The sequence below is a fragment of the Colletotrichum acutatum genome, assembly GCF_030867785.1.
Source record: "Colletotrichum acutatum strain CBS 112980 chromosome Unknown BDZ83scaffold_3, whole genome shotgun sequence".
NCBI lineage: Eukaryota > Fungi > Ascomycota > Sordariomycetes > Glomerellales > Glomerellaceae > Colletotrichum > Colletotrichum acutatum.
In genome coordinates, this window is record NW_026848997.1 from 243,358 (window position 1) to 269,619 (window position 26,262).

At 53.2% G+C, this 26,262-nt stretch overlaps 7 protein-coding genes across 7 annotated transcripts; 3 read left to right on the forward strand and 4 right to left on the reverse strand.

Annotated features, from left to right (window-relative positions):
• Positions 1 to 63: 63 nt before the first annotated feature.
• On the reverse strand, positions 64 to 1,787 carry BDZ83DRAFT_565254 (uncharacterized protein; the record flags this gene model as incomplete). Its single annotated transcript, XM_060503731.1, has 5 exons — positions 64 to 263; positions 326 to 470; positions 529 to 1,176; positions 1,227 to 1,322; positions 1,419 to 1,787. The coding sequence occupies 5 exons, from the start codon at positions 1,785 to 1,787 to the stop codon at positions 64 to 66; spliced, it is 1,458 nt and encodes a 485-aa protein (XP_060371276.1).
• A 3,768-nt stretch (positions 1,788 to 5,555) lies between these two features.
• BDZ83DRAFT_598469 (uncharacterized protein) lies at positions 5,556 to 7,519 on the forward strand. Its single transcript, XM_060506951.1, has 3 exons — positions 5,556 to 6,031; positions 6,090 to 6,230; positions 6,286 to 7,519. Exons 1-3 carry the CDS (start codon positions 5,966 to 5,968, stop codon positions 7,201 to 7,203), a joined length of 1,125 nt encoding a protein of 374 aa, XP_060371277.1. The 5' UTR covers positions 5,556 to 5,965; the 3' UTR covers positions 7,204 to 7,519.
• Positions 7,520 to 8,946: 1,427 nt separating this feature from the next.
• Positions 8,947 to 10,602, reverse strand: BDZ83DRAFT_565041 (ATP-dependent protease La domain-containing protein; the record flags this gene model as incomplete). The annotated part of the gene is made up of 1 exon (XM_060503703.1): positions 8,947 to 10,602. One exon carries the CDS (start codon positions 10,600 to 10,602, stop codon positions 8,947 to 8,949), a length of 1,656 nt encoding a protein of 551 aa, XP_060371278.1.
• A 4,009-nt stretch (positions 10,603 to 14,611) lies between these two features.
• BDZ83DRAFT_598483 (uncharacterized protein) lies at positions 14,612 to 15,893 on the forward strand. Its single transcript, XM_060506952.1, has 2 exons — positions 14,612 to 14,915; positions 15,206 to 15,893. The coding sequence occupies exons 1-2, from the start codon at positions 14,681 to 14,683 to the stop codon at positions 15,391 to 15,393; spliced, it is 423 nt and encodes a 140-aa protein (XP_060371279.1). The 5' UTR covers positions 14,612 to 14,680; the 3' UTR covers positions 15,394 to 15,893.
• BDZ83DRAFT_598484 (insulin-induced protein) lies at positions 15,894 to 17,433 on the reverse strand. Its single transcript, XM_060506953.1, has 2 exons — positions 16,526 to 17,433; positions 15,894 to 16,471 (listed from the first exon to the last, which is right to left on the reverse strand). Exons 1-2 carry the CDS (start codon positions 17,297 to 17,299, stop codon positions 16,091 to 16,093), a joined length of 1,155 nt encoding a protein of 384 aa, XP_060371280.1. The 5' UTR covers positions 17,300 to 17,433; the 3' UTR covers positions 15,894 to 16,090.
• Positions 17,434 to 20,315: 2,882 nt separating this feature from the next.
• Positions 20,316 to 21,977, reverse strand: BDZ83DRAFT_598493 (WD repeat domain-containing protein). Its single transcript, XM_060506954.1, has one exon. The coding sequence runs from the start codon at positions 21,830 to 21,832 to the stop codon at positions 20,363 to 20,365; it is 1,470 nt and encodes a 489-aa protein (XP_060371281.1). The 5' UTR covers positions 21,833 to 21,977; the 3' UTR covers positions 20,316 to 20,362.
• Positions 21,978 to 22,465: 488 nt separating this feature from the next.
• Positions 22,466 to 26,015, forward strand: BDZ83DRAFT_243275 (uncharacterized protein). The gene is made up of 3 exons (XM_060501882.1): positions 22,466 to 23,509; positions 23,558 to 23,655; positions 23,708 to 26,015. The coding sequence occupies exons 1-3, from the start codon at positions 22,603 to 22,605 to the stop codon at positions 25,892 to 25,894; spliced, it is 3,192 nt and encodes a 1,063-aa protein (XP_060371282.1). The 5' UTR covers positions 22,466 to 22,602; the 3' UTR covers positions 25,895 to 26,015.
• The last annotated feature ends 247 nt before the right edge of the window (positions 26,016 to 26,262 follow it).

Sequence of the window (26,262 nt, forward strand, 5' to 3'; positions counted from 1 at the left end):
TTCGAGCAGAATACAACGCTGCGCACTTCAGCTTACCAGCTGGGACTACGTCGTGAACTGCAGTTAGCCCTGGTACCCGGCGAATCCGTTGTTGAAGTTCTGTCCCTGGGGTCCCTGGGGCCACTGTTGGTTGGGTGGCTGTTGCCCTCGACCATAGCCTCCGGCACTCTGCGGTCCGCCGTATCCCATGGGCTGCGCTCCATAACCGGCCGGGGACTGAGCGGCTGGGCCACCGTAGTTGCCGTGCTGACCTTGGTATTGACCTAATGGATACCATGTAAGCTTGGGCTTTATCCGCATCTCTCATCTGTGGCTGAACACTTACCGCCGTATTGAGGGAAGTAGGCAGTCGGGGTGCCGGGGTAACCTCCGGGTCCGGAAGCGGCGCTTTGCGGGCTGTACGCCTGCTGCGAGGGGTCGAAGCCGGCGGCGGCGCCGCCCTGAGGGTTCGGGGTCTTGTCCTTGCCCCACTTCGCACAGGAAAAGTCAGTGCGTATTCTCCAGCAATTGGCTTTGGGGTAAACTCACGCTGCACTTCAAGGGGCGTCCATTAACATTATAGCCGTTCATCTGGCAGATGGCCATGGCTGCGCTCTCGTGGCTGTCCATCTTGATGAATGCAAATCCTCGGTCCGCCTGGAATCGAGATTCAACCACAAAGCCAAAGTTCTGAAAGAGGGGAACCACATCGTTTGGCGTGGTGTAGGGTGTCAAGTTGCCAACGTAGCACGTCGTTTGCCAAGACGGCGTCTGGGCAAGGACAACTTCATAGCTGGCAACGCCATGAGCTGGGAACTGGTGGTGGCCAAAAGGCGTCGTGGGCGTCAGGCCCATAGCCTGCATCGCCTGCTGCTGCGCAATAGACGGCTGACCCTTTTGGTTTGCCCAGTTGCAGCGGATGGCGCGCGAGCCGAGCCACTCTCCATCCATGGAGCTGAGTGCCTTCTCGGCGTCCGGGCGGTCTCTGAAAGCGACAAAGCCGTATCCACGCGACCGGCCAGTCTTCATGTCCCACATGACGCGAGCTTCGGACACGGAGCCAAAGGCAGAGAAAGCCTGGGTCAGAACCTCGTCGTTGACTTCGTTGCTAAGGTCGCCAACGAAGATGTGGAAGTGGTTGGAGGTGTCCTCCTTGCTTGAGGTGTTGGACTGGTAAGCCCAGTTGACGCGGATTTCCTAACATATTGTCAACTTCGATTCACAACATCAGATAAAGGTTCTCATACGGATTGGTGCACACGTCTTCCGTTCAAGGTCTGCATAGCGCGCTCAGCCGCACCGGGATCATCGTACTCAACGAATCCATAGTTGTAGCCCTTAGCCTGTCGATACACGGTCAGCTATATCGTGGATCACATGGACATGTAGACACCAATAGCATCCTCATGGAAGGTTTTATATGGCAACATTATACGCACATTCTTGTCGGGGATGATCTTGACATTCTGAACGTGACCAGTAGTCTCGAAGATCTGACGCAAGACATCCTCGGTAACACGTTGATCCAAGCCTCCCACGTACAGCGCCCGCTTGTTAGGCTCGGGGGCAGCACGGCGGCCGAAACCCCCAGCGCTACCGGGTGACATAACCTTATCGACACCAGACATGGGCGAGGTAATGGCAGTCGGAATCGGGTTGTTGTTCTGCGGGATATGGAGGGGAGGCGGGGGCATGTGCGCCGGGTTCGACTGGCCGTTCTGGCCGTTCTCGTAGCCTGGAGCTCCAGTATTCGGCTGGGGAGGAGGGGGCAGCTGCGCCGCGTTCGAAGCAGGTCCGTTGTCCGCCATTGCGTCGGTTATTGGTACTAGAAGTCGATTGTGTGACGAGTAGATTTCGAAGTTTGAGAATTCGTCGACAACTAACGACGATATGAGAGACAGTATGGCAGATAGCTAGACCGATATAGCTCTAGACTTTGCTTGCAAGATGCGGCGTTCGACTGAGTGTGTCCTGGAACGGTAGCAAGATTCGAGAAGCAACCGACTGCTTGGAAATTGTTGGTTGTGGCGTAAGTTGGAGTGTGGGAGGAGGTGGTACTGAAAACTTGTCCCGAGACTGACGTGATCCTGGAAGCTCACAGCAAGCAAGCAAGCGAGCAACGAGGCTAAAAGAGCGGGAAGCGGGAGGCGGGGAGAGTGCGCGCGCGCGCGAGAGAGAGAATAAGTATGAAAGAGGGAAAAAAGTGGCGGACACAATTAGGATGTCTTAGCCGAGGGCGGCTAGGACGATGTCGAGTCTTTTTTTTCCTGGATCTGTTCTTTGCGATCTATCGGTAGAGGTGGTCGAAGTCGAGAAGGAAACGATGTGACCTGGCCTTGGAAGAGGAAGACAACGAACCGAAAGTCGACAGGAAAAATTGTGGACGTGGGGACGGTACTGGCAGGCAAAAAGGACGTCGACCCAACGTGACAAGAGAGACGCTTGAGCGGATAGAGAGACAAGGGGAAGGGCGAATGATAAGAGAGATGCCGAGAGAAGCTCCAAAGTAGTGTACTGTGCAGTGCTGTAGATGAGATGACAGGAGACTCGAAATGATAAGCGGAGGCGAGCACCAAGGAAACAGGCGTGAAAAGAGGACTGGAACCCCCTGAAAGGAATCACAACAAAACCCGGTCCGAGAGGAGAGAGAGAGAGGAGACGACAGGAGAGAGGAGAGAGAGAAACGTTTCCTGAAGACGTGGAGAGGAGAATCTGCGATGGGGAGGGGAGAGGGGAGCAGATGGAAGGAGGGAGAAGAAGGAGGGCGGATGAGGGGGGACATTTGATCATGAAATGAAATTCGCACAGCCTGCGGCACCCTGGCACCGTACATAGTGCTAAGTAAGGTAAGGTAGTAAGGTAGGTAGGGGAGGTGCAGGTTGTCGTCCAGTGAGATGTGGTCTCGTCCTGCCCAGTGCAGCCCAGCAAAGGCAGACAGAGGCCGGTGCAGAACAGGTTCAGTTGGAGCTTTGCCCGCATTTACCTCTACCGCGTACCGGTACTGGGTCGCAGTTTCGCACTCGCCTTAGTATCCAATCTACACAGGGTATCAAGGTAGGAGGGCAATCCACATCCAAGGCATCTCCACTTGCCTTGTTTCTTTTTTGCATTGTCCATGTACAACTTGGGATGCGAATTGCTGCGCGTTGCTGCAAAGCTTCTACAGAAATGTACATGCGTCTTTCCCTGTTGCCTCACCAGGCTCACCTCGCCAGCAAAGCAACAAGGGCAGCCCATTCGGCGCCCACCGCTGGTCCCAGCCCCTGGGATTGGCCTGTTGAAGGTCTCCGTCGAACCCTGTGCCAGGCTGTTGCTTGTCCCAGCCGTGCCTTTCCACTGGGTACAGCTGCGCACTATCCCCAGTCGGCCAAGGGTGGTGCTACTAAGATACGGGTGGCTGTAGCTGGTCCCCGGCGCGAGGGGGGCGGGCTACCTGTTCTACGGATACCCTTCTTCTTTTTTATTCTTTTAATTCGAGCACGTCCACATTTCCCGCAACCTATCGTACCGTCCAAGTCAACTATCTGCTGTCATCTGGTGTCGAGTATCTACGAGTCTCAGCTTAGCTGGACCCGATTCACATTCGGTACTCGCTCAACCTTCTTTACCTTAAACCAACAGGTGAGCCTTCCGCTTGGTCAGGGCTTGCAGCGTGAGGGGAATCGGGAGAGATGGGATGGCAGCAAGAAAAAAAAAAAAAAAAAAAAGAAAAAAAAAGGGGGTGTTGCTACAACAGGTAGATGCTTAAGCGACTTGCGCTAAACTTGCTTGGGCAAGGAGCGAAGCCTGGGACGGCCGCTGACAACGTGGAAGTTTGAGCATTGCACCATCACAGACGTTGGATGGCCAATTCAACTTTCTGCGCCAGACGGGAGTCGCGGGAGACGGGACAGGCCCTGTCAGACCTAGACAGGCCGGGCACTTGGTTTTGGCATTTCGTGAATCAATGGATCACTCATTGAACCGGAAAGTCAGTCATAGAAAGATGTACATATAGGCTGCATTGATCACACTCTCGGTTGAACGTGGATTAACGCAGTTACAACTGCGTAGCAGTGAAATGAGATTCGCGACGGCCAACAGGCCATATAAGATGAGCTCCCATCAAGGTTGGCAAACAAACAGAACTCGATTCAATGGGGGCCCTGGCCTCAGAGTTGGACGATGGTAGCAAACGCGTCGCTATAGGAAGGGTTCCAAGCCTTGAGTCTCAATGCAGAAATCATGACTGATCACCGTGCCATTGATGTGTCTGAAGGAAAGGATTTCCCAGCCATGCCTCGGCTCACTCCCTGTTTAAGCGACTTTCAGGCTCACCTACCGTATGCATTGTGACTAAATTACCAGCCATACTAGCACTTTTTTCTTCAATTGACTACTGAGCCTCCCAGGATTTCACCTCATGCCTCACGCCAAGTTGCGATTGGGGGCGGCACTAACAGCCTCAACCATGAAATATAAGCATTTAGCGTTGGCAGACCACAACATTAATGCTCAACCTGTTGCAATTGAATAATCAAGAACAGACGGCCGGGGGCTCACCTCGGTATGTGAACTAGAGTAAGGATCCATCCCGCTTTCGAAGACCGACTTATCGACAACCAACTCCATGTCATCAGGCTCATCGTCACTGATTGTTAGGTGGCTCGGGATATCTCACAGCTAGACATTCTCTGACCTACATTATGTAAAGTCACTGCAAGCTTCAGCATGCATAAAGACCCCCAAGACGCTAGAGTTCCGAGCATCAATGACCGGGCATGTGGGTTACGAAACTTGTTGTTGCAGGACGCAACCAATTTCCCGGGAGGAGGGCTCCCGGCACGATGGGACGAACGATGTCCTGGGTTAGCTCACCGGCGGCAGCAATAGGGTTACCCATACCTCCGACGGTGGGCTTGGCCCTTGTCTTCCGTATCCGCAACAACGTCCTCCGAGAGATCGAGGAACCTCTTCCGCATGTGGCCTGGTTGCTTTTGAGCGTAGAAGGGAATCCAAGCCACCGTCTGGGGACCCAATATCTGCAAGATGAGTGTTGACAGACTAAGGTAGCTTGTGCCTGTTCAAATATGAAAAGGTACGCATACGTATGCAGACCAGACTCTCGTCAATTAGGGCTCCTCGCAAGAGCTCATGGCCCTCGACAAGTCTTCCGTCCGACGCAATCGGGTTTCAGCTGAAGAACACCCTCTCAGTCGACTTTGTCCCAAGATTCCACGTTGGTCGTGATCTGATGCATGGAAGAAAAGGTGGGACCAGAGCCAGAGACAGAGGGGAAAATGTCCTACCGCCTGCTTGTCTTGCGCTCACCCCGTGCCGTATGGCAGGTGCGGGGTTACTTCCGGGGCTCACAGTGCATTCAATGTTCCTTCCTCAGGTCGTTGGCGCTAGGAGCTGTGATTGCTGTGGGCGTGGCGCAACTGCATGGCCACAGCAGCCCGCATCTGCGCTTCGGCTAATCATTGGCTGAGCCCCATAATGTGTCTGATTCGTCAAAACTATGCGCCCGGGCTCCAGTCTCGCCTTTCAGTCGACGACAGAGGTTCTACACTCACCGTAGGTACGTACCAGGCCATTGGGAAGGAAGGCTGGGGCTGATTCAGATGTCAAACATTGGTGTTTTGTTGGTTGTCAAAGAATCGACTGCAACTTGCGCAACGATCCAACGATCTTACATTCACCAAATCAGCTTCAATCATCCCACTAAATCGTTCAATAAGGGAGTATTGACGGTTCTATTCATTCTTACTCTCTCTCCACTGCCGAAGAGTTTACATAAGCTACGGATACGGGAACCCCTAGCCTCTCTCAGTCTCTTCGACCTCATAATACCAAGTTTAACACATCCCCTTGAACGGCCAACTGCTACTCATCACCGTGTCGCGCCAGTTTACCTTGGCATACCGATTTTACGCGACTGAAAGCGCGAGCCCCTCGTGGAAAAGTTGGCCATTGTACATAGCGCCAGCGGCGTCACGTCGCTGCAATGGCAAACTCGAAGGCCACGACTTCTGACTCTGCGGAAGCACTGCATGGACTTATAAACGATGTGGTATGTAAAATTTTGGTAATTGTAAATATGGGAATGTAAAGGCTGATCATATCTGTAGCTGATCCAAACAGGCAAGGCACTGAAGTCTCTTAGCAAAGATGGCAGGCATCAATTCCAGGCCCAGGCCTCTCTGCAAACGAAGATGCCAGAGATCATCGAGAGCTTCCACTGGAAACTGGATGATTTGGAGAGCGAGATAGTAAGTCACTCAAGTGAGGTCCCTTTCTTACGTCTAGTAGTAACACCGACGGCAGATACGAGCCAAGGCTGCCCTACAAAGAGATTTGGATCGTTTTCAGCAGGCAAGACAACCAGTGGAACAGCCTGCGCCAGTCGAGGCGCAAACCAAATCACCCATGGCCATCGACCTCGACTCGTCATCTCGGGAGCCAACGCCTCCTGAGAATGAACCCAAGATCACGGAGGCTACGGGTCCGCATAGGGTTCCCGCAGAACCGAGCACGGCACCATCGATGGCCCCGTTCCCTGACATGGGCGTCAGCTTCCAGCCAGCGCCCGAAAATAGCCCCCAAGTGAAGCAGGAGATGACACCTGCACCACCCGCTGCACCGCCGGCTATGATGGCCCCCATGGGCGAGATCAAACAGGAGTTAAAGACGGAGCCGCCAAATTCACAACCTCAGCCTTCAGGTGCCCCAGAGGCGCCCATGGATGACTTATTTGGACTTGGTGGCGACTCTGGAGGCGGTCCTGAGGGCAACAATCCAGAGTTCCATTTCACGGATATGACCTTCAGTTTGGCACCGCCCAGCAGCGAAGCACCAGACCAAGCCCAGGTACAGGATGCGGCCATGGACATGTCATTCGGCTCCGGAGACATGGGCGGCGACCTCTTGTCACTCGATAATCTCCTTCCTCCAGACAACGCTACAAAACAAGAGACTGGGGCCGCTCCGCCAGCTTCGGCGGGAGCAACAGCGCCAGCAGCCAACCAAGAAAAGCCGGTGGAAGCCAAGATGGAGAAGCAGGAGTCCACGAACCTCGACGATCTATTCAACCTCGATGGAAACACAAGTATGGAGAACATGGACCTCGACATGAACATGGGTGGCGACGGGGCCGATGGTAATAGCTTTGATGACATGTTTTTTGGAGACATGACGGAGATGGAGCACGGCAAGTTTGACGATGCCTTTTTTGGGATTCAGTAAACTCGGGGTAAATTCGAATTGCTTTAGCCGGGCCGGCATGGTTGGGACTCGATCGTCTTGCTATTTAGAGGGCGTCATGGATGCTTAAAGTAATCAGGCACTGAGGCATGGAGAATAGGGGGTGCCCGTTTTAGAAAATCGATTTGATCATATCCACCCACCGCGAGTGTTGCAGGCCACTTGAAAGGCATTGAGCTAGCCATTGCTTAGGGGTTTCTCAAACCAATCACATTCTTGCAAAAGTCCAAGTCAAGCATTCTGTAAAGGAGGCTGAAGGGCCAGTCTATAGTTCTGATATCGTTTTTGCATCCTCGTCGCTATCTTACGTATAGACTGTTTGTTCTCTCAATGAATGGCGGGGATCTCTCAAGAGACCCAGCCTTTGAAGGGAGCCTGATCACGGTGACGCGCGCATTCCAGACACCTCAATTCAAGCGTCTGTATTGTGGTTTGGCTGATGATTGCGAGCACAATCACTTGAGTCATTGTTGTCAGTTTCTATGAACGTAATCCGCAAAGTCGATGGAAAGCGATATGAATCAGCACCATTCAGACAGAAAGAATAAGCGGCAGCAGAGTAAGAGATTACAAATGAATGCTATTTCTGCAACGCTGCTTTCTTGGCCGAGTTATCTATGACTTCAGCCTCGGACCGTTTCCGGCCTCCTCAGACGCACCAGCCGCCATTGATGTCCGCTGTGCGCCGTCTTGCTCCCAGTCGTCCATATCTGTAATCCTTGGGTCCAACTGCTACAACGCTGGTTTAGTCGTGTCATGGCCCCCTTGTCGAAGTGCTCATCTTCGAGTGTACATTTTAAGCGGCGGAATACGTTATTCCGAAGGGATAGTGATGGGACGTGAATGGTGATGGGATGTCAATTGCTTGAAAGATCGCAAAATCAGTCGTGTTGCGGCAAAGGAGGATGGATGTGTGGAGCTTGTAGTCTGAAGTGACCGACGACCAGACACCCTGAAAAAGCCATAAGCGTAGGTTTGTACAGTATGAGCGAGGGTGCTCATGTCCCCTCTGGATAGAGCAGGTTCCTCCCGTGGTGGCAGTTGTCGAGCACACCCTTGATTACACTCGGGTGGTTTTCGGAAGCATGAGAATCACTAACAAAGCTGCGGTCTGCATTTCGAGGCTGACCTCGAACTGGGTTAGATGGCATCTCAACATCAACCTCAAATAGGAGACATCGGGAACCTGAGCGAATTTGCATTCTTCAACTTCCGTTTGACATGATTCTCTAGTATACCTACATAGGCCAATTTGGTATCTGTATTGTGTCATATAATGCCGTGAAGGATTCCTAGTACATGCCCAATGCTGCCATGCAAATGCGAGAATTTATGACAAATGCCACCCCTGCGTCCCAACATCCCAGTGGAGAGGGACCATTGTCGTCGATAAGCCAACTCTCGCAGGCCAAAACCTCGACCTCCTCGTCGCCAACTACACTTCATGCCTCTTGGGTGAGGCCTTCGGTGCCCGTAGCTGAGCTAGTCCCCAGCATCAGAAGATTCTGCAGTCTGAGAGGGACCTGAGCGGCCGTCAATAAGGGCCCTCCTGAAATATTTCTGCACCTTAGCCCGTCTGTTTAATTGTCTAATAACAAGCAAACGGGGGCAACGATGACATCCGCACTGAATTTATACAAAAAAGATTTGGTAGGGTGTTTGAACTGGCGTGGAAAAAATTCGAATGAAAGTGCTCAAAAAAAGGAAACATCGGGCAGGGTTTACTCACCACCTGCTTGACTCCCATTCCAAGATCCAGCCACAGCAGATCTTGAGTCTCTCTCTGACGCTTCGTGTTTCCAAAAGTTTGTACTTCTCGTATTCCTTGGCTGGCAGGATGCTGGCAAACCACCAAGGAAAAAGTGCCGGATCGTTGGGGCATTCCCCATAAATAGCTAGCATTCGTTGTGCCAGCCACGGCACACTTTGTTGCCTCATTCTCTGCACAAAGGAAACGCCCAAGGACAGCAGATCGCTGGTTGGCATTGTTGAGAGATCCTCGGGGGTGGTCGTAATGGGCCTCGGCAAACTCGAGTCCTCGCTCTGATGTGTAGCTGCGCTTTCGTATCTTTCTAGGGCTTGTTGTGTCTCGGTTGCCTCTAGATCTTCTTCCTCCGCGATCGATATGTCATCAATTCGTTCAATCTTCCCAACCAAATATCCATCCAAAATGCCGTGTCTGGTAATTCTAAAGCGCGATATGCCAGATGTCTCGATCAGACTCCTACCGTCTGCAAAGTACTCGGCATTCACAATCCGTAGAAGAGTTCCGTATTGCACAAAATGTGTGTCATTGGCGGTCCGGGGTCGTTGAGGAAGCACCATGCCGAAAGTTCGGTCACCTTCCAAAGCTCGTCGTATCATTAGGCGATAACGCGGCTCAAAGACATGGAGAAAAGTAGGCATCATTGGAAATGACAATGTGCAGACAAAGATGGGAATGTCAAACTCCCGATGTCTGTTCATTGCTTCCGCCGCCAGAGCATCTCCTCTTGTGAGAACGGCATCGGCCCAAAAAGTCTGAATGATGGTTTTCAGACTCTCGTTTGATGGGCATGATTCCCGATACAACAGAGGACTGACTGACAACCCCCGACGACAAATCGGACAGTAGGAGGAGTGATCCAACACCCGGTGTAAACACGATCGACAAAAAGTGTGACCGCATACTGTCGTGAGAGGGTCGTAGAACAAGGCGTAGCAAACCTGGCAGTCCATTTCCGTGCGTACAGATTCCTTTACTTTGGAAAATGTCTTGGAGTCGATGGAGGTAGCCTCGTCTCCGAGTGATGAGACTTCGGCAAAAGTGACGGCTGAGTTATAATCCAACTCGCCTGAGTCTGCCAACGTGTAGACAGCGAGCAGTGGGCCTCCTTTCACGACCCTTGACACTCCCGCGTCGTCATCGCCCGTATCTGACTGCCCAGCACCTGAACTGTTGATAATGACGTGCGTGGATATCTCGGCTTTGGTGCTCGTCTCTTTCGCTTTCTCCATCTCGGCCTTGAAATTGTTGACTGCCTTGGTGAGGATGACATCAACGCCACAATCGCCCACGGCATGGTTCTTCCCACAATCCGCATATGGGCATTCGAAGCCTTGTAATCTATTTGGCGTGGCCGGATATGATATATTTTCTCGGGTGTGTGTTTCTGGGACACATCGTTTACAGAGGCTTCGACCGCAAGGAAGTGTAATTGGCTCTTGGAGAGGGTGTGAGCATTTTCGGCATTGTATTAGGCGAATGACTTCTCGAATTTGGTCGCCCTCCAGTGGCCGTTCGACAGTGCCATGATCCTTTTCGTCCTCGGCTTCGTGTACCGGGTTGGACGTCAGGGCCGATGGTCTGCTCTCGACGACCCGGGGTTGGTCGGAGGACATGAAGCCGTCTCCACCAGCTCAGTGCTGGCACAGCTTGGGTAGATGTCTGTACGGGTTCGCGGCCGGTTCGTTTCGTAAACCACCTTTTCTTCCCTAGCACAATCCTGCTCTCGTGGCGTATAATGGAGGTATCGTCGGTAAGTCGAGATAGTCGACGAGGTGCCGCCGAGGTTGAGTGGTGGAGGATGGCTATGTATTTCGTGTAGCCACCTGCACGTAGGTAAGATCCAACAAAAAAGAGACGGGGGGACAGTGACCAGGGGTCATATATGCGGGATCACCAGGGCTGCAGAGGTTCCAGAAACGAGCGGATCTCATGATGCGCCTGAACGAGATCAAAAGCGGACAGGTGAAGAGAGACCGGCAAAGCTAGTAGACCGAGGGCCGGAGCTAGAAGCTGGAGAACTGGCGGGATGCATGTACCGGGCCAGTGTCTGTCGCATAGAAAGAGTACGTTTGGGGCCGCGAAGGTAACGATGGTGGATAACAACTGGCAGGCGTCATACATTTAACGTCGAGTTACCAATTCGCCGGGCGGCTGGACGGTTTAGGAGGGGTGCGTTCGGGGGATGGTGTGGCCGTGCAATGAGGTCAATGAAATTGGGAGGAAAGGCAGAGACGGGCTGCGATTGGGGAGCCATGGGTGCCATGGGAGCGACATCTCAGCAACAAGCAGGAAAGAACAATGAGAGGAAGTAGCAAGAGAGCCGCCCCCGGACAGCGCCAGGCCCGGCGGTCCATGTCGAGATTCCAAGGTCGTGTCAAGTACCGGTACAAGTTGCGAAGTTCGCGGCAGGCGACGACGCATGGGCGGGCTCTTGTGGCTCTTTCCCAGATGCCCTGGACGGGGCCCCTTGCGCCTAGACGGAAAAGGGCCTAGCGGGCTGTTGTCAGTAGCCAAATTTCTAGGCTAGTTGTGACGACACTTGGAGTCTTGGACACCACGGGGTCCAATAGAGACGGACGAGGGAACCTGAAGCGTGAGTGCGAGAACGGAAGGCCGATTGGGACAACAGGGCTCAATCAGTTTTGTTCTGAGTGCCTAGTGCATTTTCTTTCGAGAATTTCCCTTCTCAACGGCTGCGTGGCGGGCTGATCGACTGCGAGCTTACCTTACCTTGGAGCTACGAGCTGCCTTAGGTTTTTACCGGCACTAACTGTTCTTCTGATCTGCAATTCCCAGTAGCTGGAAACTCTGTGATATTTGTGGAGCAGTGTGTAGTGTACGCACATCTAAACTCGGTAGATGTCCTAGATCTTCAGCTCATCTCATGTGCTCAAAGACGCTTAATCGGGGTTTGCCTCTTGCCTCGAATTGATGGAGGGGTCAACTTTCTGATTTGTCTTGAGTTGAGGAAGCCTTAGAACTTGGACGACCTGCCCTATGGCATGCGAGTTTTGCCTGCCTGACACTGTCAGTTGGTACTTGTAAGTTTACAGAGATATGGACCTGTAGTATGACGCAATTCAGCATCTTGTTGCCCCTCTTTGTACACACGCTGTCGGGACTGCTTACCTCAGCAAGACGTGAGACAATGCATGCCACGTGATGTTCGGAGGATGGCCCGCCTCCACGAGTCCCTATGCTCCTGTCTGTTCTGGTCCGAATCCCGGCCGGGACATGTTGCAGGACAGGCGATCTATCGACTTTACGGCAAGACACAAGCAATCTTTTGCATGTCGTGGGAAAAGATTCAGTAACTGTAAATCTGCAAGGGGCTCTCCTATCTCCCAAACCGTCCAACCAACGATTTCCGAAAGGCCAAAATTCGAAATACCACGGTGGCCGGCAACCCACGAGTACGACTGCCACACCGTAGAATCCCACGTACCTAGGTATTCGTGGCGGCCGCAGCCAGATCTCGATGCGAACGAGACCCAGGACCCTGACATCAGCAAGCATGGCCATTCACCACGCTTCATCCATGCCGACAAGTACCGCGACTTTGCGAGTACCGCTGGGCGGACGCCTCTGTCTCTCATCAGGGAAACTGGAGGCAACAATGTGCCCGTGGCCCGTATTCCCACACAAAACTGCGTTTTTCCTCCCACCTCGATGCCTGAGTCGGACGAAGATGAGCCTTCTGGAAAGTGATCGCAACTGCTTTTAACGATCCTGCTCGATTCTATTGTGGCCGGCAATCGGCGCTAGCGCCTGCACGTACCCAAGGCAGCGCAAACATGCCCGGGCAAGCCAGGGTCCAGCGTTTTTTCCAGCGCCTTGTTCGCTGCCGCGCCCACTCAGATGCAGCTCAGCTTCTCAGATCCAGTGCGTCATGACACTTTACTACTTTTCGCCCCTGCCTTTCACGCCCGCTCAACATCGAAGCTCTGGACTTATTGTCCATTTTCTTCTCGGCAATCTAGGCAATAAGTCGCCCTATTAGGTCTGAGAAGCGCAGAACTGACTTATCCTTCGGGCGACCGTGTCTCGGAAATATCCCTTTCAGTCTCATGAACATCTGCAACATGACTTTTTGCCCAACTCGGTTTCAGCTCTGGCAAGTCCTCATTGGCCCTAGACCTAGTCCTCGATTCCCATAAATCCTATTCCTGGTCCTGGTTACCAAGTAGCCGACAGCCTCGGGTCTTGACTCTTGACTGATCATAGTCCTAATACTACTAGACAACGGGGCTGCTCATCGCTCATGAGCCTAACATTGACCTCCCCGAGCAACTAGCCTTTTTGGTCGAAGAACGCAGACAGCAGGATCTCGATTCAGCCTTGCTCAAGCAATGTAGTGGCGCAAAGTCATGAGGCTACTCGCATACCGCTCGCTTCCTGCGCACTAGCCAGCTGTTGAGCTTTTCTGTGGTTGCCACTCAGCTGGCCGGTCGTGCGCCTGTCCCTGGCCACAGACGCCTTGCGTAGCCGTTGCCGCCGTCAGTCATCTTCACCTCACAGATAGTCCATGTTGCCGAGACCGCGGAGCCTGACTTGCCGATACTAAGTGGTTCTTAGAGACGCTACTACCTTGCGAGGCAACGAGAGTCGTTTGATGGCTTGAGTCGACTCTAGGGTAGCGCAATTCGCACTGCACCTATGCCCGGAACAGAAGTGTGAGGCGAGAACCTACCGAACACCAAAGCCTTCAACTATTCCGTAGTGTTGGCTTCTTATTGGGAGTTGTCGACTAAATTCTCAGCCACAGGTGACAATATGTGATAAGTAATCACTGCGGGCGTAAGCAAGTTACTGTAAGACTATTGTTACACCACAACTTTCATCTCCATGGTCGGAAAATCTGCATAGCTCGGCCAGATGAAAACGATGTCTCGGTACCATGAGAGAAAAGGAGAAGAAACGAGGCATGCACGGACTAGGCGCCGAGGTTCTCTAAGAAATCGGGAACCAGTCGGCTTTGTGGCTAATATCATGTTGCACATATTGTATGATTTTAGTCTCTGTGTAACAACGCAACCTACCTCTCTGTCTGTTACGAGATCGTCATATGGACTCTGCAACTGAGCTTCCAGCTTCAGAGCAGATCTTCGGTTCTGGACCAGCCATTTGACCCCATGTTTGCCCATCAACCCCTCGAACCCCTCGAACCCCTCCATTCTACCCATCCTAAGAGTAGATGCCGCCATTTTAACCCCACTTGCTGTTTTCCCCTCATCAGCTAAAAACGCAACCTAATTCGAGTTGAAGCTGTGGCTTTCTTCTGCCTTTGGTTGCCCAGCCGAGTCTGTGCGATTGGAAAACATGCCACAATAACGCGGCAACGCGTTCCAAACCCTTGCTTACCCTCACCGACAACTCACAGAAGAGGAAACTTTCCATGTGACAGTTTATTGACATTGAGGAAGCTTTCGGAGGATTTTCCCTTTTGCTTTCTTCACATTTTCTCTTCTTCTTACTTTACCAATTGACCGACACTTGCGGACTTTAGTATATTTGCTATAGCTTTCTTATCGGAAGCCAAGCCTCAAACTCCCATATTCAACAGCTTTACTTATCCTTCGCCGCAGCTCTCAATCCTCCTCTTGCTTCACTTTCCCCCATCAACGTTGAACTTACTCCCCTTTGCGTTTTCCTCAACCTTCGAGAAGATACCTCACACTGCATATAGCCATCATGTCTTCCCTCAGCCTCCCCTCCCCCGAGCACCGCGCCAAAATCATTGAAAAGTTCACGGAGCTCATCGACGCCATCGAGGCCCACCCGGCCTGGAGCCCGCCGAACCCCCACAAGGGTCTCTTCCACGTTTGGGACTATGTCAACCGCTCCCGGTACATCATGACGGAGCTCGACCACATCCGCGACGGCGAGCCCGTGCGGTATCCGGAGCAGATTCCCCAGCAAGACATTGGTAGGGCCTCTAGTTCTTCTCCTTTCAACTGTTCTCGAATAGCAAAAAACCAACACTCTGGTCTGGACTGATTATAAGTGTCGTCCTCTATGGCATTGGAGAGAAATGTACATCGTATCGGACCCCGTACCCGAGTTCGCACCCCTCCCCGAGCCGCGCAAGTGCGCGCGGGGTCCAAGCAGGCGGCACGGAGAAGTTGGAGTGTGGGAGGAGTACGGATACGGATAAGGAGGAGGGGACAAAAAAAAAAAAAAAGAGGAGCCCACATTGCTGACATGGAGTACTCCCAGGCGTACCAGGTCGCAGCGGCCCCGACGCAGCCGCCGAGTCCTTTGTCGACGTCTGCGGCCGATCGGCGACGGTCAACGAGATGATTGCCAACCCGAAGCTGCTCACCATGATTGGTCTCCCGCAGGTGGATTACGGCAACGATATCGTCTCGAGATCGCAGGCGGTCGTCGACGTCTTGAAGCACTAGGCTATCTGAAAGAAAACAGGTTGAGTGGATTTAGAAAGAAGGGGGGGGGGGTTCCTTGGAAGGAAGGGGGTTACATCGTCGACACACACACACTAGAAAAGTAAAAAGAAAGCGAAACGGATTGTTTTGAACATTGGCCGGATATGCCGTCAAGGAGCTTGAAAAAATTGGGGAAAAATCAATTTACTACGGATAGAGGCAAACACGGGAAAAATAGAAGGATACACCAAAGGATACACCAAACAGTGAGAAGAGTCCGTTACAGAGAAATACTGCGGTCAGACCTGACTGGCACGGAATCGGCTTCATACGCGGTAAATATTGATATACCGGGATTAGAAGGCTTAAGCACTCTTTCTCCCGTGCAATCGACAGACAATAGGATGGATAATGGCAGCATCGGTATAATGATATGTGTTGGGATCACAGTGTCGTGATCCCAACCACGAAAAAAGTCACCTGGACACTGCATGGTTTGTTGCCAGCGACAGCCGCTAAGCAATGCGGCATGCCTCGACGCTGGGAATATCATTACGCTATTGAGACCAAATACAGTTCGGAATACACCCCTGGAATGGATATTTATATCCATATGGATATGCCCCTTTTAATCGTTCCTAACCTTTCCAAGAATACAAAGCTTAGGACACACTCATGAACCGAAGTGGCACAGTTTCCACCTTGACAGACGGCCTTGTCATCTGGTACCAGCCCATCGGCCACGCGCAGACGCCGACTTGTTCAACGCCAATCGTCTGCCAATATTGCCAAAACAGACGCAGCTGCAGAACAAAACACTGAGCATCCAGATGCCCGTCTCGATGGTTTCCTGGCTGGCGAGCCCACCAAGAGTGATGGGCTCCGAGTAGGCCCGTTCCGACTCGTTCCGGTAGGTCAGAGATGATGGTGTAGGCATCACATCTGGGTTGATACCGAGGAGTACAGCCGATCCCGCCAAGCCCACGGCGGCCGAAAGCAGAAACCCGGGTTTCGAACGGTCAATCAAGTACCACAGGAATGGGTTAACCAGTGCCAATGTGAGAGACACCTGGAGGGTAGATGCCCAGGGAAGTTTCCGCTGCACATTGTCAGTTCTTCCAGTTTGAAATGATTCGCACACGAATCCACTTACAATGGCGAAGACAATGCCAACAAAAGCGCCTATGCTGCGGACAACCACAGCCCAGTCCTTGACAGGGCTGACATCTTCTGGTGATGAGGGGCTGCCGTTCGTCTCCTCCAAAACTACCTCCTCCTTTCCAAACGCATCCTCCCATACGCCGTCGAACCAAGGGAGGAGGCCGCCTAGGCCAACACCAGACAAGCCCCATAATGTAAGATATTGCCAGTTATAGCCGGGCTTCATCATACTGTCGACCTGGAACGATGAGAATCTGTGCTCATTTTGCAACCTCGTGACCATTAGTCCGTATCCCATGCCGATTACGAAGAGAAGCGCAATGCGGGACAGGTTGAATAGAGCCGTGGTTGCTGTTGAGGGCGGCGGAGTCTTCGCTCCACTTCGGTACGAAGATCGGCGACGCAACAGATTGGAGCGATCCTTCATGAGCTCGAACGTGGTGTCGTCAACATTGGCCCTCTTGATAGGTGTTTGCGCCCCAGTACCCCAGGGGGTATCTGGCTCATCTCGCGAGTCTCTGCCGTATGTGGTTGGCGAGTAGATCCCAAACAGCGTCGATGCAGTCATGTTAAGTACCGACTGAGCGCGAGGTATGGAGCCGGACTCTGAGGACGTGGTTTGGCCATTGTGTAGTCTTGACAAATCGAATTCAGGGTTCGGACTGGGGGAGGACGAGTCGTCTTCTGGAGGAGTCGGAGCAATGTGGTTTAGTTCGAAGGGACGGCGAGGGATAGGCCTTATAAGACGGGGGCCGTCGTCGGACATGTTTGTGGCTCGTGGAGTAGCGGGGAAGAGAGGGAAGCGTTGGAGACTATAGAACACAATCAGTCAGAGAGCTAGTCGGCGAGAGGGTGTAGGGCTCAGTTATGTGCTCACAGTAAAAGCGAGGGTGCAGGTTCGGGCTCCGGATGGCAGCGAGGTTCAATGTCTACGTATAAGAGTGCCCAGACGGTCCCCGCATTCGACTGTGCGAAAGGTATTGTTGTCGTCACAGGTTAAGTTCAGACGAGGAGGGAAGTGTCTCGCCTCACGTGGGCTATGGAGTTTGCCTTGAGCTAAGATGATGAGAAATTCGGACGAACAGAGGTAGGTCGAGGAAGATTGGAAGAGTCGTGGTTGTGTAGTACTATAAACAGCCAGGGTCGTATATTTTGTTGGGAAATGCGACGGCTGAGCGTGGAGCGTGAGAGGTCGAGGTTGAGTTGGTTCGGATGAGCTGATGCAAGACAACCCTGCCACAGGATGTCGTGGGAGTTGGTGGTGGGTGGAGTGGAGGGATGGCGAAGAGAGGAAAGAATCAATATGCGTGTAGCGGGGAGAGAAAGCAGTCGAGACGACCAGCTATAAACAGACGTGAGTGACAAAAATGGGCACAAGGCGTTAGGTTAGGGTGACGGGAGTGAAGGAGGCGGCGACGGCGGCATTATCTCTTAGAGGTCAGTTCGCTGTGGCTTGCTGGCGTCCGTGGCAGACGAGAGTAAGCAAGGCGTGAGGGTCTGTTCTTAGCGGCCGTGAGTCTGCTGCATGTGAGGAAGGTAGGAATACTGGCGTGTGTCTTTATGCGCGTCTCTGGTCCGGAACGACGACGGCTACGACCAAGGACGAGACACGAACGGTAAAACAAATGCGGGCAACAGACGAGAAGAGGGGAATCACAGCGTGATGGTGGTGTGGTCTCTGCGTTATGTGGCTTGGGGAATAAACAGCAACGGGCAAGCAGGTTGGAAGAGGTTGCATGGGAGTTACGAGCAGGAGAGAAAAGTGAGAAGAGGGGAGTGGAGGTGACTGGGGAAATAGGAATATTCACATGTCTGGACAATTGCACATTTGGCATTGAGTAGCCGTTTTTGCAGGGACGAAGTACATTTTGTTTTGAGTGCGAATACTCGTTCTGTAGGTCGTAAATGTATATTCGTACCTTGTCTCGTACCTGGGGTACTTTCATAGGGAGTAGCTATGGAGACCTACCCATGTCTTTGCGGATTGCCTGCACCGCAACCTACATACCTCTCTGTTCTGCATCCATACCTACCTACGGCATTTTAGTCGCCTCCAACGTGCGAGGCTTGCATTGCTTTCTCCTCTCCGGAATCTGTATGCACATGCACCTCACCTGCCGTTGACTGGACCGCCGTTGCAGTCGTTGATAGTGTACAACATACTGAAGTGGTGCTGATACTGATGCTGATATGCTGCTGCGGCGTGACCACGGTGACCAAACGGACTGTGGACCGGAAGGTAAGGTAGCTTGCCAAAATTTATGCACCTTTCGCACACACCTTTTCGTACCTGCACACAATTAAACAGTCTTTCCCCCCCGCTGTTGAGCATTGGCATCCTTCGGATTGGTGAGGAGCGAAAAGAAGCACGCCCGGGCATGTGAGCCGGAAGCTAGGGGACTCCAGGTCCGCCAAGCCCCAACTGCATGCAAAAGCTGTGTGTCCTAGTGGAGCCACATGACTGGGTGCAAGGAGCGTGCAGCATCGTGGAAGGTCCCCTCGACACCAGAATTGGCTCCTGAAATGACATTCTTGACCTGCTGATTCGCCGCTACCCCACACTCTGCTAGCCCGTCACCCCGTTTCGCAGGAGGACCAAGCTGCACCACAGCGCTGATCTCTCCCGGTCAGCCAGACCGGTACACAAAGTGGAAGCGGCTGACCGCATTTCTCTCCCCTCCAGTGCCTCCAAAACCCACCGGTGCGATCCCGTGACTGTACCAGCTAGCTCTCCGCTCTTTCCTTCACCTAAGAACTGGGATCTCTCTCCGCGCTCACCTGGCGTACTTATTCGATGTAAGAGCCGCGAAAACACCCTTGCAAGCGTGACCGAACGCCACCCTTACCTCCCTGCCAGCTTAGCTAATGCTCGATACTCGGCGTAAAGAGGGGCTGGCCCATGATATTTGACCGTTTCCGAGCAGTCCGCGTATTCAGACATGTTCCCTGATCAAATCCTAGGAGAACGAAGGGGGGATACAATGGAGATGAAAAGTCGCAAGTTTGAGTCATGACGAAGACGCAATTGCTAGACTTAAGCCCGGCCGGACTCTCAATCAGGGCAAGGCAGGTACCGAAGGTCCAACGAGGGGCGGGCGGGAAGCGGGAAGATGGCGATAGCCTTGCTTCCCGTGGACCGTCGGGGTCTAATGTCTTGCCGGCTATTCACCCTCGTTCCTTTTCGAGTCACTATTTTCAGAGACACAAGCGAGGAATCCGAGTTATATCACGTATCACTCAGACATTGCACTCTCGAAGCCATGCTCGCGAGGGAAACTTGGCACAAAATCCTTGACACGTGTGGTATTCCTTCCTTTCTCGTGTCTCTAGGTTCGGCACACGTCTTGTCAAATTCCTTCCATTCCCCATATTGCACTAATTCAAGTTAGTAGTCAGCCCGTTCTGCCAATATCTCGGACTTCTTAGCCTACCACGCCCTCATGGGCCATTACCACCAAACTTTGATCCGAAGCCGCAGCCAAGATCAAACCCTCGGACCTTCAATCCATCGAGGCCATCGACGCACCTCCACAGTAGTTGTAAACGCCCGTACCATAAAACAGAACAGGGGATTGGCATGAAATCTGCAGACTAATACGAGACACGTCTGATGCCGATCAGCGGATGGCTGCACGGGCCAGTTTGAGAAATCAACGACCCGACGCCCGGTAACGGTAAGTCGGAGCCGTCTCTCCGACCGGCCTTTGAAATCCACACTTCCTCTCGGTCGAAATGGAACTCTACAATGCCCGACGCATTGGAAACGACACGATGATTGCTTTTACACGGATATCTTGGATTATAATTGCTATTGCACAGTCGTTGTAGTCTACTCTTCATCGTCGTCATCCTCAGACTCATCAGAGTCCTCATCCACCTCGTCTTCGCTCTCCTCCACTCCCTCTGGCCGAGGAATCATCGTGAATGCCGCTACACACGTGATGCGGTTGTTTGTGCTGTAAGTACCCAACAATTTGCCAGCCTTCTCGCCCTTGCCGGCGGTGAGCTCCTTTGCGCCAATCTTCCAGACCCGCAACTTGCCATCACTGCTGCCAGCAACCACCAGCAGTGCCGTGGAATCGCCCTCCTGGATTTGTAGAATAGCCGTGTCCTTGATGCGGCCAACAACACCATCGTCCTTGCCCCCAATCTGAGCGACCAACTTGGCGCTCGACAGGGTCTTGTCTTCTGATTCAGGCTTCTTCAAGTCGTCTGCCTTGGTAGAGAAGAATAAGACCCGTCCGTCCTCGGTGCACACCGTCAATAGGCTCGACTCGGATTCGCCGTCGATGGTGATGTAGGAGAGGTCGTGAATCTTTGTCCGCGTATCGGGCATGACCCGGCATTTGGGGACACTGTCCATGCCAAAGACGATAACGTCTCGGTCGAAACCAACCGCAAATTCGTCCTCATCCTCTGTCTTCCCCCAAACTACTCTTCGTCCCTCCCCCGTAGAGTGTCTTCCTTCTCCAACCTCCTGCAACATGCTGCGATTGAAGTTCAGGACACCGGCCTTCTTGCCAGTGACAAGATTCCACAGTCGCATACACCGCTCGCCCTTGCTGACGCTGATCATCAACTTCATGCTGGGGTGAATGGCAAAGTCGTTGACACCGGATGGCGCGCCGCCAAAGGGCGCAGTGTCACCGCTGGGTCTGCCCGAGGCCTGGGCTATCGGTGCCTTGATGGTCGACAAGACGGACCAATCCCTCGTTCTCGTGACGGCAATTGTGGAATCCTCGCTCGAGGAAAGCAGCTTCGACCGGGTGGGGAATGATAGCTTAGTGATGCTTGACGAGTGGTGTAGTAACGTTCCTAGCTCTCGGTTCTTGGGGTTCTCGAGAATAGGGCGAGCGGAGACGGCGGAGAGGGCGTCTTGGTTCTTGCGGTTCGGGGGATGCGCCGAAAGGTTGTAAAGGTTGATGCGCTCGTCGGTGCTGCCAGATGCCAGCAGGACCTTCTGGCCTTGACCGGGGATGGGTGCTGAGAGAGGAGACAGGGCGATGCAGCGGATGGCCGAGGTATGCGCAGAGAACAGGAAAGTGTCGGCGAAGTCGACCTTGCCCTCTGGCTTGATCGTCGCAGTGATGCCATGGAGAACTCGGTCGTAGGAGCCGGTGACAATCTGTATCGTCACCTCTTCGGCGGGGCCCGTCAGAGTTGCTGTTTCCTTCGCCTTAGACGCCTTTGACGGCTTAGATGTAGAGCCATTGGTGTTTGCTTTGGTCTTCTTCGAGGGTGCTGCCTTGGACGCGGGAGTCGCGTCCACGATCTCGACTCTCTTTCTTTTGGCTACCATTCTGATCGTCTTCGTCGTCGTTTCGCTAGGCCTACGTAAGTTTTCTAGCGTGCAAGATCAGATCAAAAAAGTTGCAGCTCTGCAGCAGCGCAAAGCGGCTCTAGACCCAGGCAAAGACAAAAAAAATTATCGAATCGATAAAAAGTCTTATCGTTATCTGATATCGATAAGACGCTGTGGGTACCTAGGTAAGGTAGCTGAATCTACCCCACCAACGAATCTGGATCTCTGCCTGACCATATACAGGATCAGACGAGCCTCACACTTGGTGCCGTCTGGCATTTCGGCTAGCCACAGCTGCCCAACCAATGACAGCATGTACGGTGCATTTACCCGACACTTCCCCGACTGCATTGCGAAACATGGAACAGGATGTGCCAGGGTCTTGGTTACTTCACAAGGCCTTTATGCCACCGCTCCACCACTAACAGCGGCCGAGGGACACTCCATACCTGCGAACTACGCACTACGCATGTCCAAGTTCAGGTCCAGCTGAATGGCAACTTAGACCCAACTCCTCCAAGACGCCAATATACACCATCATTACCATCGGCACCCAAGAATGGCTTGATTGTTTCTTGCTCGGGTCGCAAACGCTCGTCAATGCCACTTCCGCTCTTCTGTTACTCCCGTGGTTTCTCACCGTCTAGTATCTCACCGACCTCGACCTCAACCTCCTCCCGCTGACCCACGACGTCCTCGGTCTGACTGAATCCCCCGGGCGGCCACAATAACTATCGACGACACTTTTTCAAAGCCATCTCGCCGACATGGCATCCTACGGCCATCATATGCCCGCTGCGGCTCCTCGAGCTGCTCACCCTGCCACCTATGGCGCCCCAGTGCCTGCCCCTGTGGCCACGGCGCCTGCCGGCACCTTCACACCCGGAACGAAGATACAGGTCGGAGGTCACAGGGTAGTAATCCAGAAATACCTATCTGAGGGAGGTTTCGCACACGTCTACCTGGTAAAGCTCCCAAAAGCCGTCGACGGCACCGACATGGCTGTCTTGAAAAGAGTCGCTGTTCCCGATAAGGAGGCACTGCGCAGCATGCGAATCGAGGTCGAGACTATGAAGAGGCTCAAGGGCCATCGCCCTATCGTCACGTACATCGATTCCCATGCATCAGAAATGCGAGGAGGAGGCTATGAGGTGTTTCTACTCATGGAATTCTGCAACGGAGGCGGACTCATCGACTTCATGAACACGCGTTTACAACACCGCTTGACCGAACCCGAGATCCTCCACATTTTTACCGACATAACGGAAGGTGTCGCCTGTATGCACTACCTCAAGCCACCGCTGCTTCATCGCGACTTGAAAGTCGAAAACGTCTTAATCCTTAGCAATGGTTCACAGAAGCGTTTCAAGCTTTGCGATTTTGGATCTGCTGCTCCGCCCAAACCTGCGCCCCAGACCGTCGTTGAATGCAGACTTCTAGACGAGGATGTCCAGAAGCATACCACCATGCAGTACAGAAGTCCAGAGATGGTTGACGTCTACCGAAAACAGCCCATCGACGAGAAGTCGGATATTTGGGCTTTGGGTGTTCTCTTGTACAAGTTGTGCTACTATACAACACCTTTCGAGGACCAGGGACAGCTGGCCATTCTCAACGCGAGCTTTAAGTATCCTAGCTACCCTGTATTCTCGGACCGGCTGAAGAAACTTATTGGTGAGTACTCAGAGAGCTGGCCACGTCACAATAAACTGACAAGAGTAGCATCCATGCTGCGCGAGAGTCCTCAGGCAAGACCAAACATCTACCAGGTCCTACGTGAGGGATGTGCGATGCAAGGACGTGATGTTCCTATTCATGATGTAGGTCCCTTGTTCCACAGGCATCATGGCCATGTAACTTACACTTGTACAGATCTATGCTGGAAAGCAGCCCTCAACTCAACAGAGCAGACCTTCTGCTACGGAGAAGCCCCAACAAAAAGTCGGCGCCGTCTTCTCCCCGCCTGCTCAGCAGAAAGAAGCTATTCCCGATATTGTTCCTATGAGAAGAGGAAGGCTGCCGGCCGCTAGCCAACAACCTCAGCCTGTCCAAGCAGCCAAACCAAGCCCGTCTCCTATGAGAGTGACAAACGGAGACCCTTTCGCTGCTCTAGATGCGCCCGCTGACGCTGCTACGGGGGCGCCATCATCCAAAGCTATGACTGGAGATGTGGATGAATTTGCGTCTAGATTCCCGCCTGTTGATCAATTCTCTATCCTCCACGAGCATGGTACAAAGTTCAACTTCGACTCCCACACACCGCCCCCAACACAGCAGCAGAGAGTCCCGGTCCCGAGGTCTGCCGACAGGTCGGCGGATCAGTTCCCGACATCCCATTCCCCACCTAAACATCAAGAACAGGCCAGACCGAGAACTGTCACGCCGGCAGTCACTGCTTCCTACCCGCCGCTAACGGTCAAGTCGCCTCCCCCAGGTACGGTGGGACTCACTAAGACAGCATCTGCTCCTCCAAAGCCAGCTGAGATGAGTAGAGCGCACGCCATCATTAATAAGAACCCAGAGCTGCAGGCGATTTCTTCACAGACCAAGCCGCAGTATCAGCCTCAGCCACAGCCGTCGAGATATGTGTCAACTGGGACAATGACAGCTTCCCCTCCACCTGAACAAAAGCCTCCGCAAGCGATGCCGGTGTGGAAGGTGCCTACAACGGATCATCACCGGTCTACGAGCCTCCCGCGTCAGCAAGACCAAGCTCTGCCGTTGCGCCCAGGGAATGAAGAGGGTTCGCTTCCCCGCGCTCCTTCATATCAGCTGCGCCCGACGCACGTGCGACACCCATCATCTTCTCGGCCGTCGCTTGAAGGAGGCCGGCCAAGTTTGGAGCTGCTCGATGCGAGTGCCCAGTCGAGAAGATCCATTGATGGACGCCCGCGGCCTGTAAGCACTCATTTGGAATCAAACCTAGACTTCCTGCGAGAAAAAGAAGGCTCTTCAAAGCCGCTTCCTTCTCCGGGCCTCATGTCCCCCAAGTTTCCCGACAGAGTGCCATCTCCTGCAGTAGCAGAGCCGGAAGAGGAAGCCCCCATCGAGTCCAACGTCGATTTCTTGCGCAGTATGGAAGAGTCAGATTCGAAGAAGCGAGACTGGCACTCCAAGCATGGCAAACGCGGAAGTCTAGGCTCTTTGTCGGGGACGAAGAGTATGTTTGCTGGCAAGTTTGGAGATGCATTCAAACGATTTGAGGGAAACCAAGCACCACCACCTGCCCGGACTCCATCACCACTCAAGCAGCTTGACCGGGGCAGTGCATTGGAACCTATCGAGGGATCGGAAGCCACCGATGGCCGAACTGATGACGGTAAAGGCTTGGAGGAGACAGAGGATATGACACCGGCAATGAGACGTGAGGTGGAGCGTTTGCGCCTCGAAGAGGAAGAACGTCGCGTTGAAGCGGCGGCAGCAGAGTATCGTCAAAGATTCACCAACCAAGGACCAGGTTCCGGCGGTCCCGGATCGCTGCCAAAGAGCATCGGAGGCGTTTCTCGGGCTGTCAGTATCCAGAACAGAGTTCAAAATCTGTTGAGTGAGGGCCAGAAGTCTTCAGTCCAAGTTCCGCGCACTGCTCAGGGGTACGGCATCTACACAGACACGTCCTCGCCCACCAGCAGAGATAAGCAGCTTCCCGATATCCCTAGGAAGCCAGTGGGCGGCGTCAAACCTCGCCCCATGACGCCGTCAAACTCCTCAGATGTGATGGTCAACAAAGTGCGGCCCTCCGCAAATGAACCAGTTCCAACATCCGGACGGTCTACACCAGGGCCGAGGCCAGTTGCGCCTCGGAAGCCGATGCACCTGAACAGCTTGCCAACCGGCGGTAGACCGGGCTCGCCGCCGAAGCAACCTCACCCGTCGCAATCTATGTCTTCTGAGCATCTCGTAGGCGTGGGACTCACTGGGCGGCCAGTGTTGGAGATGTCTGCCAAGGAGAAGGACGACTACGTTCAAGATTTCTCGAAGCGTTTCCCTAGTCTGGGCTCGATCGAGATGGTGGAGAGAGATCTCGCAGCGGAGGCGGGCGAGCAGCGAACTAGCAGATAGAGAGGCTTGGTTGAGCTGGCTAAAACATCTGCCAGGCCGTTATAGAGACGGAGATGGTTTGGCTTTCTAGAAGTGAATGTACATACTGGACAAGCGAGCGCATGGATCGTCACGATTCCTGGATTTTTCTTTCATTGTGCGAACAGCGTTGTGCTGAGTCGAGGCCCCCCTCCCTTCCAATAGAACACTTTCTTGTACATATGATTGCTAGAGACGTCTCGTAGTTGAAGAGCAGTTGCATCATGACTCTAGGTCACAATCTTTGCCCATTTGTGCGATCGTTCCCTCCCACGTGCATTCTCTGTCAGCATGTTAACATTCTTTCCATTCCGGGGACTAAGGTTCAGCTTTATATTACGTTCCTTTCG